This window comes from Dicentrarchus labrax, unplaced genomic scaffold (genome assembly GCF_905237075.1).
Source record: "Dicentrarchus labrax unplaced genomic scaffold, dlabrax2021, whole genome shotgun sequence".
Lineage (NCBI taxonomy): Eukaryota > Metazoa > Chordata > Actinopteri > Moronidae > Dicentrarchus > Dicentrarchus labrax.
The window spans coordinates 30903062-30920491 of NW_026136711.1; the positions used below are offsets into that span (position 1 = coordinate 30903062).

General features: G+C 38.7%; 1 protein-coding gene and 1 pseudogene across 2 annotated transcripts; one reads left to right on the forward strand and one right to left on the reverse strand.

The window, feature by feature from the left end:
* Window positions 1-1577: 1577 nt before the first annotated feature.
* Window positions 1578-5094, forward strand: LOC127371250 (E3 ubiquitin-protein ligase TRIM35-like; annotated as a pseudogene).
* Window positions 5095-6465: 1371 nt separating this feature from the next.
* Window positions 6466-17078, reverse strand: gmppb (GDP-mannose pyrophosphorylase B). 2 transcript variants are annotated; one of them, XM_051413971.1, is made up of 10 exons: window positions 16954-17078; window positions 15299-15492; window positions 15111-15191; window positions 13947-13995; window positions 12528-12670; window positions 11784-11942; window positions 11608-11686; window positions 9916-10043; window positions 9400-9582; window positions 6466-9126 (listed from the first exon to the last, which is right to left on the reverse strand). In XM_051413971.1, the coding sequence occupies exons 2-10, from the start codon at window positions 15425-15427 to the stop codon at window positions 8995-8997; spliced, it is 1083 nt and encodes a 360-aa protein (XP_051269931.1). In that variant the 5' UTR covers window positions 15428-15492; window positions 16954-17078; the 3' UTR covers window positions 6466-8994. The 2 variants fall into 2 exon arrangements, with proteins under 2 accessions (XP_051269931.1, XP_051269932.1); XM_051413972.1 differs by lacking the exon at window positions 16954-17078 and adding an exon at window positions 16823-16839.
* Between the last annotated feature and the right edge of the window lie 352 nt (window positions 17079-17430).

Sequence of the window (17430 nt, forward strand, 5' to 3'; positions counted from 1 at the left end):
TAAGAAGATGGTGATTCTGGTGGAAATAGCATAGACGATTTTGTTCTTCCTTACAATAAAGATTAGGCAATGTACCATGTATATGAATATTCTTTATGTAATAAACTTTATGGTGCATTTACCTTTGCTCTCCTCTGTGCTCTTTCTCTCACTGTGAATGTACATTAGTTGTCAGATCCTGTGTTGTTATGTTGAACATCCTTATTGACAGTCAGGTCACAAAATGAGCACCAACCACTCGCTAGATGGTAAAATGTCTTTTGCACGTACTTTAGACATTCTGATGATGAACAATGAAAGTGACAGATGATCACAGCTACGGTAGCTATGTATATATGTTATCCTCCAAAAATGGCGGTGCTGCCCCAGAATGCTCTGCGATTGAATTTCCCCATTGTAATCGCTTTGGCAATCCTCTGACTTTTCATCTTTATCTTAATTTTAGTCAGTTTTATGACTAAATTCTTGCAAAACTAATGTTGACATCAGGTTCAGCTATAATTTTTTATTTAGTGCTAAATAGCAAGTGTTAGCAGGCTAACAAGCTAAACTAATATGTGAAAATATTTGCTAAACATCAGCATGTTAGCATTACATTTGTGAGCATGTTACTGATTTTGGCGTTGTATTCACAACCTGTGAGAGCCGTTAACATGGCTGTAAGGACGCCAACAATCTGACCTTTGGTAGGCGTTGATTAGGGGGCAATACCACATTTGACCACACCGAATGGCAGACATTGACTAGCTATTACTGTCAAGAGGGGTGCTGTTTCAAAGTGGAGAAGACATGCAACAACAACCAAATAATAAGTGTTCGGTATGTGACAAAGAAAATTATAACACACACATCCATGTGTTCATGCATTCCCTAGAACATTAATTCCCAGAGACTGGGTGGTGACCCACACATGGGTCGCAGGATATTTTATTTGTGTCACAAATAAATGTGCAGAATTCCTCCTGCTAAATTCTTTTATGAAGTATTTATCTTTACCTGTTCAAGGAAATATGACGTGATGCAGAAATTACAGTGAAAATGCTCAGAAACTTTTATTCTCCTCACTGAATTGGGTCATGGTTTGTCATTTTTAAAAAGTGGGTACCCAGAAAAGAAACGCTGCTGTAGAATCTTACTCTAACCTTGACCATCAAAAGCAGATCTGTGAATGGACGCACCCTCCTAGTTTTTCATTTTAGTGACCAAAAACCAAAGTCAAACATTAGTACATTAGTTTGACAGGGCAAAAATAAATTGGTAAAATTTTGATTCGTCACAACTTTGTCGTGAAAATCTGTGTGTGTGATATCTTTTTGCCTTTGGGTATTCAACATCAGAACTTAATAATCACTGCCAACCCTAACCCTAAAACCTAATCTTAACCATCAAACAGCCCTTTAATCTTTTGGGGCATTATGGTCCCCACAAAGCTGTCAGACCCCACAAGTACAGTCGGCCCCCGGGTCATGGACCCCACAAATATAGTAAAACAAGCCCACATACACACATAAACACACTTAAAGTGTGGTCACGTGCACCAGATGGGTGTGTTTGCTAAATGTGTTACACTGCGGCACTTCTGGTCCAGTGTGTTCAACATTCACCACCAGAACAAACTCAGGACTTCTGCAGAGACGGACCACAGAAAGAACAAAACAGTTGTAACACTGGGATTAGTGGAGCACTGGATTTTACTTCAACCAGCTTCTGAATATAAACAGAAAATTTAGAGGAGCTACGACTCGAAGTGAAAGTAACTTTATGTAAACTTTCTTGATGACTTTCTGACTTCTGCTTTTATTATTTTGCCTTCTGTGTTTTCAGCTTCACTCAGAGAATATAAATGTCTTCTGAATCAGAATTCGATATTGAAGTCATATATTTAAAATAAAGTGGGTATATTTTGAAAATTAAAGCCATGATATCATAAAAATAAATTAATAATGTTATGAGTGAAAAGAATTAAGTCTTAATATATTATAAAGAACAATCATGGGTAAATGTTGTTTACATGTTATTGATGATGTGGCAGAGTTAATGACTCCACTTGCCAATACTAACTATTATTTGCCATAACTATCATTGTATTTATTAACAATGCATTATTAATAATTATTTTTCTACTGGGAGTGGTGTGTTGTGTGTGACACGCCTCTGCTGGGCCCCTGCAGACTTGAGGTGTGCACCCCACATCCTGGTGCCAGCCTGCTGCTTCCTGTATCTGAGGTAGGTAGAGCTGTAATCAGCTCTTTTAAAATACTTATATATAATAATAACTTTGTTGTTGTTGGTCAAATTGTATTTTCAGCATGTTGTATGTTGTAATTTACACATAAAATGCGTTGTGGTGAGTTTGGTTGTGGGTAATCTGTTGTAGTCATTTTTTTGTCAAGTAATTTGTTGAGCTCACCACGTTGTCTGTGCCAGCTTCATAAGAAATCCTTGTGGTGTAGTTAACTTGCTAACCAACACTTAGCAAGCTGATTCATATCTTTTTTGTTTTAGGATTTTTCTGGAGCTTCATGCCACAAAGTTGACTGCTTTGAGAGACCAAATATGATTCTGGTCTTATCAGAATAAACAGCTGGTTTGGAGCCAAGAAGTAACGGTTTGTGTCTGAATCATCCGACAACAAAAGAGAGCACACAGCTGCCACACCTGTTTATGCCACTTCAGAAAAGTAACAAAGCTGAGAGCAAAGGACAGAAATCAGAAATACTGGAGCACTGGGATACTTCCACTTCAACCTGCTGCTGATTCCACAATATAAACAGGAGTTTTAGACTCAAAGTGAAAGTAAAGCTTTATTATCTAAGGAACGTCTCTGTCTTCCGGCTGTGTTTCCAGTTTCACTCAGAGAAAAATGTCTTCTGAATCAGAAAAGGATCTCTCCTGTCCGGTCTGTCATGACATCTTTATAGATCCTGTTGTTCTGTCATGTAGCCACAGCTTCTGTAAAGACTGTCTGCAGAGATGGTGGAGAGAGAAACCTACTCAGGACTGTCCAGTTTGTAGGAGAAGATCATCAATGAGTTATCCACCTTGTAACCTGGCTTTAAAGAACCAGTGTGAGGCCTTCTTACTGGAGAGAGATAAGAGAGCTTCAGCAGGGTCTGAGGATCTCTGCAGTCTGCACTCTGAGAAACTCAAACTCTTCTGTCTGGACCATCAGCAGCCAGTTTGTGTTGTCTGCAGAGATTCAAGATTACACAGCAACCACAGATTCAGACCCATTAATGAAGCTGCACAGGATCACAGAGAGGAGCTCCAGAAAGTCCTGAAGCCCTTTAAAGAGAAACTGAAGCTATTTGAACAAGTTAAAGGGAACTTTGATCAAACAGCAGAACACACTAAGGTCCAGGCCGAACACACAGAGAGGAAGATTAAGGAGCAGTTTAAGAAGCTTCATCAGTTTCTAGAAGAGGAAGAGGAAGCCAGGATCACTGCTCTCAGGGAGGAAGAGGAGCAGAAGAGTAAAGTGATGAAGGAGCAGATGGAGGCTCTGAGCAGAGAGATAGCAGCTCTTTCAGACACAATCAGAGCCACAGAGGAGGAGCTGAGAGCTGAAGACATCTCATTCCTGCAGAACTACAAGGCTGCAGTGAAAAGAGTCCAGCATCGCCCCCTGCTGGAGGATCCACAGCTGGTCTCAGGAGCTCTGATAGACGTGGCCAAACATCTGGGCAACCTGACCTTCAACATCTGGAACAAGATGAAGGAGATGGTCTCCTACACTCCTCTGGTTCTCGATCCAAACACTGCCAACCCAGAACTCATCCTGTCTGAAGATCTGACCAGTGTGAGCCGTGGAGAGAGACAGAAGCTTCCGGAAAACCCAGAGAGGATTGAGATGCACCGCTGTGTCCTGAGCTCTGAAGGCTTCAACTCAGGGACTCACAGCTGGGATGTTAAGGTTAATGGGGATGATACATTTTGGGCCCTAGGTTCGTTAAAGGAGCCTTTCCAGGACAAATAATGTCTGGATACTGGGAAATATGTCTCCTTGATGGAAAATACACAGCAGTTTCTCCACCACTTCCATACAAAGTTCTCCCAGTGAAGAAGCTCCAGAGGATCAGAGTTCATCTGGACTTTGAAAGAGGAAAACTGTCATTCTTTGATCTTGATACTAACACACACATACACACCTTCACACATACTTTCACTGAGAGACTGTTTCTCCACATCAGCACCACAAATGATCTCCCAATGAAGATGTTACCACTGATGGTCTCTGTAACAGTGGAACAGTCCCAGCATTAAAAGGAGGTGGCCTGATTTCCAAATGCATTGGCATGCTATATATTATTATAATATATTATATTATGTTAATGAAACAAAAAAAAATTCTATGAAATTTGAAATTTAGTTTTTGTTTGTGTGACCACAGGTTTTCCACACAGGGTGAATATCTGTGTATAAATAGAAGAGAGTGAGTGTTTTAGGAGCATTAGAGCCATGTTTATGGGTCATTATGAACATTCAGTGAATCAATTAATAAATGTTCTGATAACGTTAAATGAAAACCAAATGTTTTTATTATGTTACTCGTATTGTTTTCCAATTTTTAAGAAGATGTTGATGATGATATTTGTGGAGGAGAAAGCATGATAGAGATGATGTTCTTTACAATAATGATAAGATAATGAGATAAGTATGTAAAATACTGTTTGTATGTAGTAGACATCATTATAAATATTCATATATATCTGTAAAAAAAACATTTAATCTATTCAAAACTGCTATATTATATCGGACTGACAATTTCTTGCTTGAACCCTACATTTATTTTCTTTTTTGGGAGAAGATTATGACTCTTTATAAGAAAAAATATATTTTCTGTGGCTTATTTGTGGTTCAGTTGATAATGTTTGTTATGTTGCTTCTATAATTTCTATTTAATTCTGTGCTGTGAGAGGATTTACTTCTTTCTACATTGTGAAGATTTTAGATTGAGGTTTAATGTTGATTTAATTATAAGTTACTATGTGAAAGCAGCTCAGTTTTGTTAATGTAATCTGTGCATTACTGATTATGTTCTGATAAACTACGTTTAACTATGATTCTAAAACTAATAAAGAATAAAAATCTAAATGTTTCAGATTAAAATGTGTCCAGAGATTGTGAGTTTTTATATGAGGAACTGCAACAATTTGAAAGTGTGATCAAACAGCAGAACACATTAAGGTCCAGGCCGAACACACAGAGAGGCAGTGATAGTATACATGTTCAACAAGTTTTGTTGTCTGTATGAGCAAACATTTTGATCACAGTGCAAATATCTGAATGAACAGAGGACAGTCGGTGAATCAGCAACATAAAAACCATCTTACTGATGTTCTTAAGTAATGTAATGTTATTGATTTTGTGACTTATTATTTAGCTTTTTCTAATTTCTAAGAAGATGTTGATAATGATACTGAAAGCATGATATATGTTAATGTTGTTCCTACTAATAGTGATCATTAAGTTACACTTTACAACATCTACTACTATATCTGTAAGAAAAAAAATATTATCTGACAGTTTATTCATCAAACTCTACTTTTATTGTCTTTTTTGGGAGAGGAATATGACTTATTATAGGGGATCATTTGATATTATTTGGCTAATTTGTTTTTCAGTTGATAATGTTTATTATTTTGCTTTTATAGTTTTTATTTTTAATTCCACACTGTCAGTCATTGTGTAACAGTAACAGTCCCAGACGACTTTAGATTCAGGCTTAATTTTGAACTCACTGTAAGTTACTATGTATGTGAAAGCGTTTTTTAAATGTAATTTGTGCTGATTATGTTCTGATGAACTACTTTAACTGTGATTCAAACAAAAATAAAGTTTTAAACTGACATGGTTTCAGATTAAAATGTGTACAGATAAAGTTAAAACCCTGTGATGTGAAGAACTAGAAATCTGTTCTACATATTATAACTTTATTTTTTTTAAAGTTTAGAGAAAGAAGTTGGTATATTATACCAACTTATTTAGAGAAAGAAATTGGTACATTTTGAGAATAATGTCATCATTTTACAAAAATAAAGTCATAATACTCAGAGACAAAAAGTAATATTTGTTGTTTATATGTATGTCTTATATGCCAGCACAGCAAAGTACAATAGCTGAGAGCAGCTGTCGTTTATTGAGAATATTTTTAGGCTTGTTATCTCAAAGTAAATAATATTTTTCATGTTAGATTTATCTCAAACATTGTGTCTGCTCTTCATGTTCAATGGGAAGTGCATGTGGTGGCCCAACACCTAACTTATAGACTTTATATTGATCTGTCTGTAAGAAGTGTTTCATACCGGAGTTATTCCTTCGAGTCATCACAGAAGAGTGAAAACCAGTATTAAAAGAGGTTAAAGACAGTTGGACCACACAGTATTACTTGCATTGGGGAACTTTTCCCCTAAAGCATCAGTAACCACTGTGCTGCTAATAAAAAAAACAACACAACATACAAACTTTATTCTAAAACTGTGCATTGTGATTTATTCTATAAGAATATACTCCAGTGATTTAATGTTGCTCTTCTGAACAGTTGTAGTACAGCAGAGATATCCTGACTTTGCTCTGAAATCATCCTGGATCCTACATTTCCCATAAAACTTGATAACATCCTTCATTAGACCGTCCTTGCTTAGTTAACATTAACATCTTTCAATCTCAACACCTGCAGTTGCACAGACTTTTCTATTATACGTCTGTAGTCTCCAAACTCTCAGTGAGAATTCACAGGCTGCGTAGGACGAACCATCACCAGTAAACATGAAATAATGAGACAATGAGATGTGAATGTGGTCAGTAGATTATATTATTCTCTTAAAAAAAAAAAAAAAAGACTTCATTACAAGAGTCGACTTCATTCATTCATACACAGTTAAAGTCTTTAGACGTTCAGTGTTCGAAATACTGTTAATCACTAACTGCATAACAAGGTGGAACCACCTGCTGCGTGTGTTCATGGTCAGTAACGAGTCAAATGTAGAAGACACCTCAGTACAAAAACATGGCGAGGAGCTCCAGAAACCTCCAGCTGTCGGGGTTTAACCATTTATTTTACAATATCAGGCGTGTATTGATTTAACGTCATCCCTGTTGAACATTAAAATCATAGAGATTGAGAGGCAGGGCTTATTCTTCCTCTTCATTTGAGTAGGAGGAGTGACATCTGTCTTCAACAGGCTCTTCCCTTTTTGTTCATTAATAAATCTAATTCACAATGTTTAAGTAAACACAAAGAGTGAAATCTCTCAGCAACTATCAGAAGGATTGCCCTGAAGTCTGGTTCAGAAATTCGTGATCCCCAAAGGATGAATCCCAAAGACTTCGGTGATCCTCGAATCAAAGTTTTCACTTGTCCAACAGTAAATAACAGTTTACTTTACTAGATACTTCTAAAAGTAAAGACTGTCCTCCCAACAGCCTCAGCTTGAGATCAATACTAAAAGGGCATGCTAACATTAGTATGTTAACATCCAATAGTTGCCTGTTCATATACTCGCTGTATGTAACTGAGATGACAGAACATAGCTTAGACTGATGAAAGCTGAGCTGATCCTGACAATGTAGGGCCGAGCTAAAATGGCCACCGTACAGAAGATTTAGAGAAGATGACCTTAACTTTAGCACCAACCCTTTACAGCTTAGCCCCACTAGAGAAAAACCCAAACAGGATTCATCAAAGCTTCTCTTGGACAATCAGATCAGAATGAATCAGACTACTGAATTCACCTTTTCTCTTCAAACTCTCTTTAAAGAGTTCTTCACTGCTGGTTAAAAGATTAAAGCCTGTTTCACTTCTGTTGCACCTGTAACTACACCCAACAGTGATGTCAGAGTGTCCTGGAGTACACGTGTACATCACACAGATATTCACAGGTTGTTCAGGTACTCTTTAAGAAACACATAATCATGAATGAAAGACATGTTGAAACAATGCATTACTCCAGTAGAATATCCCAGATTCAGTCTGACTCAAATATCTGTAAACTGACTAAATAAACTGCAGTTTGTTATAAAAAGCTACATTTTGTTCACTTTTTACACAAACTAGTTTGGCATTGAAGCTTTCATGATAAAATGAAACAACAAAAACAGAACAGAAGTTTACCAAGGCAAAAAGACACACTCGACACCTACTCTACAACAGATTAAAGCTCCACTAATCAATATTCTGATATAAAAATGGGTCAAATTACATTCATCAGGTGGTCACAAACATGACTCCAACTGGATGACATTGTTCCTCTGATGTGTAAACAAGCAACTCTTTGCTTATAACAGCGCTATAAAGGTGATAATGTGTTAATGTGTTTGTGTTCTGCTGCCTGCAAGAGGCCAAAAACTCACCTACTAATCCGGATTTATACTATAACCAATACTGCATTTTATTTAATAGGTGAGATCCTAAATCTCAGCGTTATCAGTCATGATTCCAGTCTCTGCTACAGCAAACATGATGTAGTATGATCCCTCAGTGCCTGTTCACTGACACTCTGTGGCTGTCCAGGCAATGTAAATGCATAGTGAGTCTAAACAGCAGTGTTCATATCAACTCTTTAAACCCCGCTTCCCCCCCAAATACACTTCACATTAGTCCCTCCACCATCTGACAGACAACCAGCCCCGGTATATCAACCCCCTCCCTCTGCCCTTTCTCTATTAAAGTAGTGACTTTTACCATCCGCCACATTAGTGTTGGATGTTTTTTCTGCAGCTCTGACAGAAGTTTAACAAGTATAAACCTTCCTGACGGGCCAGGCTGCTTTTTGTTAGATCTGATTGATGGACGGTGCAGCCAAGTAGGGCTAAAAAACGAGTCCAAATTAATTAATAAAAAGAGAAAGAAAATCCTTCTGTTGTTCCTTTTTCTCTCCTCCTCTTTGCCTCCACGCTTCCTTTCGTTCCCTCTCTTTCTGGCACAGTTTGGGTGTTCAGTCGAGTTTGTATAAAAAGGCGCTGGGCTTTTTTTTCTCTCCTCCACCCTCGGTGCTACATGATGATACGTGGCTCTGGGACCGACTCGTTGATGGATTTGTGAGGCAGGACGTTGGCGCCGTTCAGGTAAAGCTCGTCGTTCACGATCACGTCCTCCCCCAACACCGTCACATTCTCCATACGAACCTGAACAGACACAGATTGACCCAGAGACAAGTCGTCATTACACTTAACAAGAATCTACATATTCAATTCAGTTTGGAGAAGAAGACAGGAGTATGAGCACGGAGGCTACGCATTGCACTGAACATATAATAGCCACCTAAAATCTAAAGCAGAGTTGATGCTATATTTATAATATCTGCCACTTGACTTTCGCCGTCAGACAGGAAACTAAAGATTTTATCTCTTTTCAAAGCCACCAGACTCCTTCAACAAAAACAGTGGCCTCTCACTTACCCACTGGCCAACAGAGGAGCTCCACCCCACGATGCAGCTCTCCAGCCAGGAGTGCGATCGAACCCGCGCTCCCTTCATCACCGTGCAGCGTTTTATCCTCACCCCGTCCTCCACAACCACGCCGGCACCGATGGTGACATTTGGGCCGATGGTGCAGTTCTCCCCAATCTGCGCTGTCGGGTCCTGCAGAGGAACGCGAGCAATGTAAGATTATCACTGAGTACGGGTTCTTTCAACTGGGGGACCAACAGGGGTCGATGAGTGGGTTTTAACTACTGAGTAATAGAATATTTGAACTTTTATCACTTTTTGGAAGTAACAGTGACACTAGTTTGATCATTGATTGACTATAAAGACTTTTATCATTTTTAAACCAAAAATAATAATAAAAAAATACTTATGACAAAATCCTCTCAAACTGGGGGACTGTGTATCTATTGTGGGGGTTCTTGACATGAAAAAGTGTGGGAACCTCGGCTTTATATTTGACATCTAGCCCCAATGAGCTGAACTCACCACGACAACGTTGCCTAGGAAACCGGGCCCCGTGCGTAGCCTCTCAGGAGCGTGTTGTCGTACCGACTGAAGGTACATACACATCCCTGTCAGGAAGTCTTTAGGCTGACCGATGTCCATCCAGAAACCTGCAGACAGACAGACAGACAGACAGACAGACAGACAGACAGACAGTTAGAGCAGTTCGTTACCCTGGAAACTCGGACACAAAACCAGTGTTTCCTTCCTGTTTCCTTGTGATCTGCAACAGGTGAGGTGCTGAAGGACGAGGACACTGACTCCACTGATTGTCTCCCTCTTCAAAAGGACCATACCGGTGTTTTTTTAAATTCCCTCTATTATATTTTACCTTACTGAGAATATTTGTATCTGGTTTCCTGCTCACAACTGCATTGAGTATCCTGACTGCTTTGGTGTTTATATACTGACAATATTACTGCAACGTCCCTTCAAGTTGTCCTTTCTAATAGCAGTAGTAAAAAAACAAATGGGCGAAATAAAGCCACTACGACCTGGACCAGAGTCAGTGACTCGTACCAGTCCGCCTGCTTGGACTACAGGATGGGAGGGAAGGTGTAACTGCTCAGCTAGATGCTTCAGTGAAAGCGGATCGCTCCCAGAGAGGGATGAGGATCTAGAGATGCACCGATTCCAGATTTGGATCACAGCTGGTTCTGATCTATTATTTTCATCTGAACACTACAGAGTTCAGACTGTCTGTGGATGAAGACTCATTAAAAATATCTGGAAACAGTCTTGTTCAGATGTGTTTTGTTGGCATCGGTGCTTCTCTACAAACGATTCCTCTCCAGAACTACATGAGTCCGGGTGTGAAGAAAAACCCCCAAACACTTACGTCTGGTAGAGCTGTGAGCTGTGAGACCAGAACGAGGACACAGGTCAACTTCACATATTCCACAATCATATTACCACTGAGTTGCTCACAGAAATGAAATTCATCACTGGGAACACGGTGACAAAGTTAGATGAGGAGATTGATAAAACTTAACCAGTAAGAGTGAAAACAGCCTGACTCTGTCCAAAGCTGTTTAAACCCCTGAACATGTCTTGTTTGTTTAATTTGTAAAAACAACTATTTCTTGATCAGGAGGCATTATTTATACCATGTTCTTACTAGAACCTTTCTTACACAGATTCTAAAACGTAAGAATTTACCTGTGAATTATTAATCTCAAACTAACTTAAAATTGACAGTACCTGACCAACAATGAGAGATTTACCCTCCCCTTTATAACAGTCACATTAAAATATTACCCATTTTTCTTGGGATCTCCTAGAATCCCCTCAAGGCCTCCTGTAGGTCCCTGGACCCCAGGTTGAGAACCACTAATTTAGATAAACTGGATAAAGTGTTTGTTTGTTTACAACCTGTCTGACTTCTTTCTAATAGTGTCCCTCTGCTATTTGTAGTAAACTAAAATAATCCTCTTACATGGACAAAATTAGTTCTTAAACAATTGACACAGAAATATTTGTCAACAGTTCTGATAATCAATTGATGGTTTCAGTCATTTATCCTCTAAAAATATCAACTCTTTGTTTTCAGCTGATGTTTTTCTCTGCTTGATTCTGAATTGTGAACTTTTTTCTACACGAGACAATTCTTCAGTTAATATGAACAATAACGTAAAATGTTTGTTACATGCAACCATAAATAGTAGTAATAGTTACCCTGTAGCTCCATGGCGTACAGCTGCCCCTCTTCTGCCATGACGGGAAATATCTCTTTCTCTATGGATGTCGGTCTCAGCTGCACAAACACACAAGTGACAAACATATGATTAAATACCAGGACTACGTATCAATATGTGTATCAATATATAGACATATTTGTGTGTGTGAGTCACCTGGATCCTGCTGAGCATGCTGGGATTGAAGATGTAAATGCCAGCGTTGATCTTATTGGACACAAAGACCTGAGGTTTCTCGACGAAGCGATGTATCCTGCCGCTGTCGGTCTCGAACACCACCACACCGTACTTAGAGGGCTCCTCCACCCGTGTTACCTTCCACACACACACACACACACACACACACACACACACACACACACACACACACACACACACACACACACACACACACACACACACTTGAATATTACATCCAAACACTTGAAATTTGCTACAAAAAAACTAATAAATAAGAAGTATCACACAGTTCTATAATGATAATTTGAGTCAAATCAAGATTGTGCTTCAAAATTTGAAATATGGAGGGAACTACGGACTAGATACTGACATAAGGACACATATACATTTAACTTTTTATATTTTCCATTTCAGGAGTTTAAGTTTAGCCTAACTGCGTTTTCTTCTTAAAACTTTAAAACTATTATGGCCTTAATAATTATCCATTGTCCTTTTTAATTGGATTTAACAGTCTGTATAAAATTATCCTTCATTGTCTTTGGTCTCCAACACTCTGAATCTTTCGTATCTCATAGTTTTGGACTGACAATAAAAGATTTAACCCCCAACACTTGTCAAGCTTTCCTCTAAAATAACTGAATCTGACTGTACAACCTTCGGGCCTCGACCTGTACAGATTCACTCTTTTATAAAACACTTTGTATCGTCTGTCTCTCTCACCACGATGGTTCCCTCCTTGCCGTGGTTGCGGTGGAACTGCAGCAGGTCTTTGAAGGGAAAATCACAGATGACGTCCGAGTTGAGGACGAAGAACGGCTCGTTGTCGACGTTCAGCAGCTCTCGAGCCAAAGCCAGCGGCCCCGCTGAAGCCAAACAGACACATTCATTTCTCATTATTTACCTCATTTGTATTAATTATAACAAGTTTTCAGCCACACTTCTAACGGATCTACAATATAACTAAATCTCAGAAGCCTAAAGGTGTTCAACTCCTGTTTCCGGTCAAACACTACACTATATGGTCAAAGTATGTGGACAGCACTGTGTACCTTAGTTTGGGCCCTTTAGTCTCCTTGAAGGGAAAAATTAATGCTACAGCATAAAGTTATCAGGGTTCCCACTCTTTTTAACAAATCCCTTTCCAGGAGTTTTTCTTGACAATACAGGACACCACTCGCTTACAAACGGTCAAATAAACTAATAACTACTACTAAACTACTAAAAATGAAATTGACTACATTAATTTGGCCACAGTCCATAAAAAAACAGTTCAAATCAAGTAGAATTTATTTTATTTTACAGTAAATTCCTCTTCTAGAAAGTTAAAGTTTTCTTCACACGTACAATTAACATTACTGTGCATGTATTTATCAACCACAGCCACAAAAAGATCACTGACCAACAGTCGAGTTTCAAGCAAAATACACTCCTAGGATCAATTTTCAGGTGTTTTCATGAATTTCCAGCTATTCCAGGATGCATGGGAACACTGATTATATCTATAATGAACTGCCCTGACTTTAAACCCATCCGACACATTTGGGATGAGCTGGAAGGCCGACTGTGAGCCAGACCTTATCACCCAACAACATCAGTGGCTGACCGCATTAATATTCTTGTGGAGTTCCCCAAGGGTCGATCCTTGGGCCTCTTTTATTTAGCTTTTACGTGTTTCTAAGGAGCCAAATAATGCAAAACTATCCCATCCCCATAAATCCTCCATCAGTGACTGGATGTACAGAAACCTCCTTCACATAAATACAGACAAAAGATAATTGTCTTGTAGCTAATATTGATGTTGAAGATGCAATAATTCAAACTGTATACTGTATTAGAGTTGGGTGATATGATGATACGTAGAGTGAAAAGACTGTCAGACAGTAGGAACTCTGACCTACTTCCTTTATTGTTTATGATGTGGTTTCTTTTTAGCATCTCTGGTTGTATTAAATTTATCAACAATGTGGGAAATCAGTGAGCAGGAACAATAATGGAAATACAATATGTGATAAAATACTGTCAGGTACACAATGTATGAGATAATAGCTGTTACATTGTGGTTTGCCAGGCTCTCACCATTTCAATTAAAACAAACTTTTCCTGTCTGTCTGGATTTGTCTGTAGTGAAGAGAAACTCACCTGTTCCCAGAGGCTCTTTCTCATGAGACAGGGAGATATGGATCCCGAGCTGAGGAGAAAACAGCGAAACATTCAGAAACACTGCAGACTGAAGAATAAACATCAGAGTGGATAAAAAATCTTAAACAGCTGAACTGCCAGGAAGACAATAAAGAGCCTTTATACTGACACCAACACGATTCAGCTGAAAGCTTTCGTCTTTGTCAGATTCCCTTTTCAAATGTATATAAGTATAAAAAGTGTTTAAAGGCTGCAACTAATGATCAATCTGATGATTATTTGTTGATAAAACGCGTCCAAAACACAAAGATATTCAGTTTACAACCATATAAAACAAAAAACAACAACAAATCCTAAAATAGAAGCTGCAACCAGGGAATTATTGATAATAACTTGATCAACATTAATCTATTAATAGATGAATTTTTGCAGCAGCAGACTGCATATTGTGCCAGAATCTGACTTTAAATAAATAAATGTTGTTATTAAAAATACCCCTCCAGATTTTAATGGAAAATATTTTATATCAAAAAGGTAAAACTGAGTAAAATGTTGTATTTCTACTCCCTTTCTGTACCTCCACTAATGGTCTGCAGTGATTTAATGTCACCTTTTAGTATCAGCTCAACTTAACTGGGACCTCGACTGAGGTGGTACCAAAACAAAAAGCACCAGGTATCAGATATTAATCCTAAAAATAGTGAGAAGCATCGAGCTGCACCGTTCAGTCGAAATGTGGATACACTGCAGATTTCTGGCCTTCAAAATAAAAGCGAGGGAGGGGGATTAGATCATTTTAAGGTGATGTAATCTAAATAAAAGCATGGATTAATAGCTGATGTCTGACAACTGAGAGAATGCCGACAATAAAGCATTTAGAGCGACAGAAAACTGTTCACACCGGAAAGAAATGTCGAATTTTAGAACTGTAATGTTATTTGATGCTTTGAGAGACAAATTAAATCCTAACCACCGCTCTCGTAATGTGCCGATTTGACCTCTGCCTCAGAGAACAGAGAACAAAAACAACCTGCAGGACTTGAAACCACCGTGGGTAAGAGGACAAATCTGTGTGAATTGATCCTTCAGGAATGGACTGACTCGCTGTTCTGGTGCTATTAAAACATTCAGAGTGTCAGTGTGGCGTCAGTCTGTTGTACGTACCCTCTGCTCCTGGATCCTCATCTCTCTCTCCAGCAGCTCCGACATGTAGCTCACAGCCAGAACCACATGGTCCACCCCAGCCTGAGCACACACACACACACACACACACACACACACACACACACAGAACGTCAGCTGTACAGTTAAAGTGTGTGTGTTGGATTTTAAAACCTCCGCCTCCTCCGTACCTTGACCAGCGCCTCCACCTGGTGCAGCAGGATGGGTTTGTTGCAGAAGTCCACCAGCGGTTTGGGGACGCTCAGGGTGAGCGGTCGCAGCCGGGTCCCGTACCCCCCCACCAGAATCAAAGCCTTCATGCTTCTGCCGTTAGCAACCGTTACCGGGGTGACCACAGCTCATCAATGTTGAGGCGGCAACCAGCCTGAAACAGGAGAGAGACACAGTGACGGATGGAGGTCGATGCTGGTTTCTCTTCAAGTCAGTTTCCAATAAACTTAAATATTAATTACAATCTGCAAGACAAAAGTGTTTTACTATCAGCCTTATTATGAGTTATATTGGTATTGGTATATATTGATCTTTCTTTATAATAGCTCATATTTTCATACAAAATAAAACATTATTATTTTATTTGTGTTTTACAAAAAGAGCAAGAATCATTTCCAGCTATCTTTCTCTGAATAAGGAAATAACGGATATAAATGTTTCTGTTTTTTTGATAAAAAGGTAAAATATGTGACAAACAGCGTTATAATGAAGGACTGTAGTGCCGCAGAGATTTCCTGGCCTACAAAATCTTGTTCTCCAGATGTAAGAAAACATGTTTATTTACTACAAACCCTCCAACAAATGTCACATAATCATAATGATCATCTTTTAATTGTTGTTATTTTCAGTTAAAATTAACATTTCTGTGAAAATTGGGACACAAAAATGATCATTCCCACTAATAGTGAATCATATCGCAATATCATATACGATATAATGTTTTATATATCTTGTAACACTGCACATGTACACTTATCCATCTGGACCACAGTCCACTTTATTATAGATTGTTTTTAGATTTTATTGTATTTTTACCCTTTTTCTGCTCTTTGCTCTACATTTCCTCTCTGCTGCTGTGCCAAATTTTAATTTCTCCTACGGGGGATCAATAAAAGAACATCTGATTTTATCTTATCTGAAATATTCTGCTTTTTTTTTGTGTTTGTTTGTATCTTAAGATGCAGCCCTGATTTGCATCTTTGTGACCCAGCACGTTGTAAAACTTGTCAAACCTGATATTCATTGTACTGAGACACCGGTGTCAGAAAGAGCTGAGGTTGTAAAGGGGTTTTTATTTTTCTCTCTCCTTCTGAAAAGCCCAGAAAACAATTTAGTTGAATTAAAAACACTTTTTAAAAACAGCTGATCCCCTGAGAGACAGAACCAGAGTCCCTACTGATGAAGACTCAGATCACAAGACTTCATTCATTCTTTAAGGAAGTAAAGGCTGCACTCAAAGAGTCAGGGTCTCATTTAACTTCATATATATATATATATATATAAATATAAATATATAGTCAACACAACAGCAGCATTATACAGAGGGCAGACAGAAGCTAACACAGAGCTTCCTCTACCGTTAAACAGCATACACACACTTTAAGTCTGTAAACAATGAGCCCAGAGATAAATAAATAAGACTGTAAACAATGAGCCCAGAGATAAATAAATAAGACTGTAAACTCTGACACACATTAACTCACACTGACTGCAGCTAACTCGTGTTAGCCTAGCCTGGCTAACCTGCTGATGATTTAACTTTAGTAGCAGTTAGCGGATAGCATCCTGCCGTTAATGTCCACAGTCTGGGTGGATAAAGAGGGGGAGAACTTACGGAGGATCGGTGACCTGAGGTCTCCGGAAGGTTTTCTGTTCCACTGAAACTCCCTGAAACTGGGAATGACACGTAAGATCGTTCAAATCAGATTCCTTGTTTGGTTTCCGGTCCGGAGAATTAGTGAAGTTAGACAACGGGACGCATGGTGCATCCGGTTGGCGGTTTCAAAGTAAAAGCATACTACACTCACTCCACCATTATTTTGTTCCTTTCTTGAGGCAGTGTTTCCCAATCTGGGGGTCGCTTAAGCTTAATAGGATGGTTGCAATGTCTTCTTGATTTTAAGGTTGGAAGAAAGCTACAATAATAATAATAATGATGATGAAAAGGCCCTCATGGAATAAATGAAACAAAAAGAGGGGGATTTATAAGAATAATAACATATTGAAACATCAAAAGCTAGACAGCAAGTAAGAAACAAAATAAACTCCCCAAACATCTTCTGTGCTATTTTGCTGGAATACATTTTTTTTT

Bases quoted from the DNA above. Each gene is read 5' to 3' on its own strand.
- gmppb (XM_051413971.1), bottom strand. From the start codon at position 15,427: ATGAAGGCTTTGATTCTGGTGGGGGGGTACGGGACCCGGCTGCGACCG. The intron at 11,943-12,527 runs GTGAGAGAGACA...TGTGTGTGGAAG, and splicing joins GCAAGGAGGGAACCATCGTG to GTAACACGGGTGGAGGAGCC. The intron at 11,687-11,783 runs GTGACTCACACA...GTGTTTGTGCAG, and splicing joins GCATGCTCAGCAGGATCCAG to CTGAGACCGACATCCATAGA.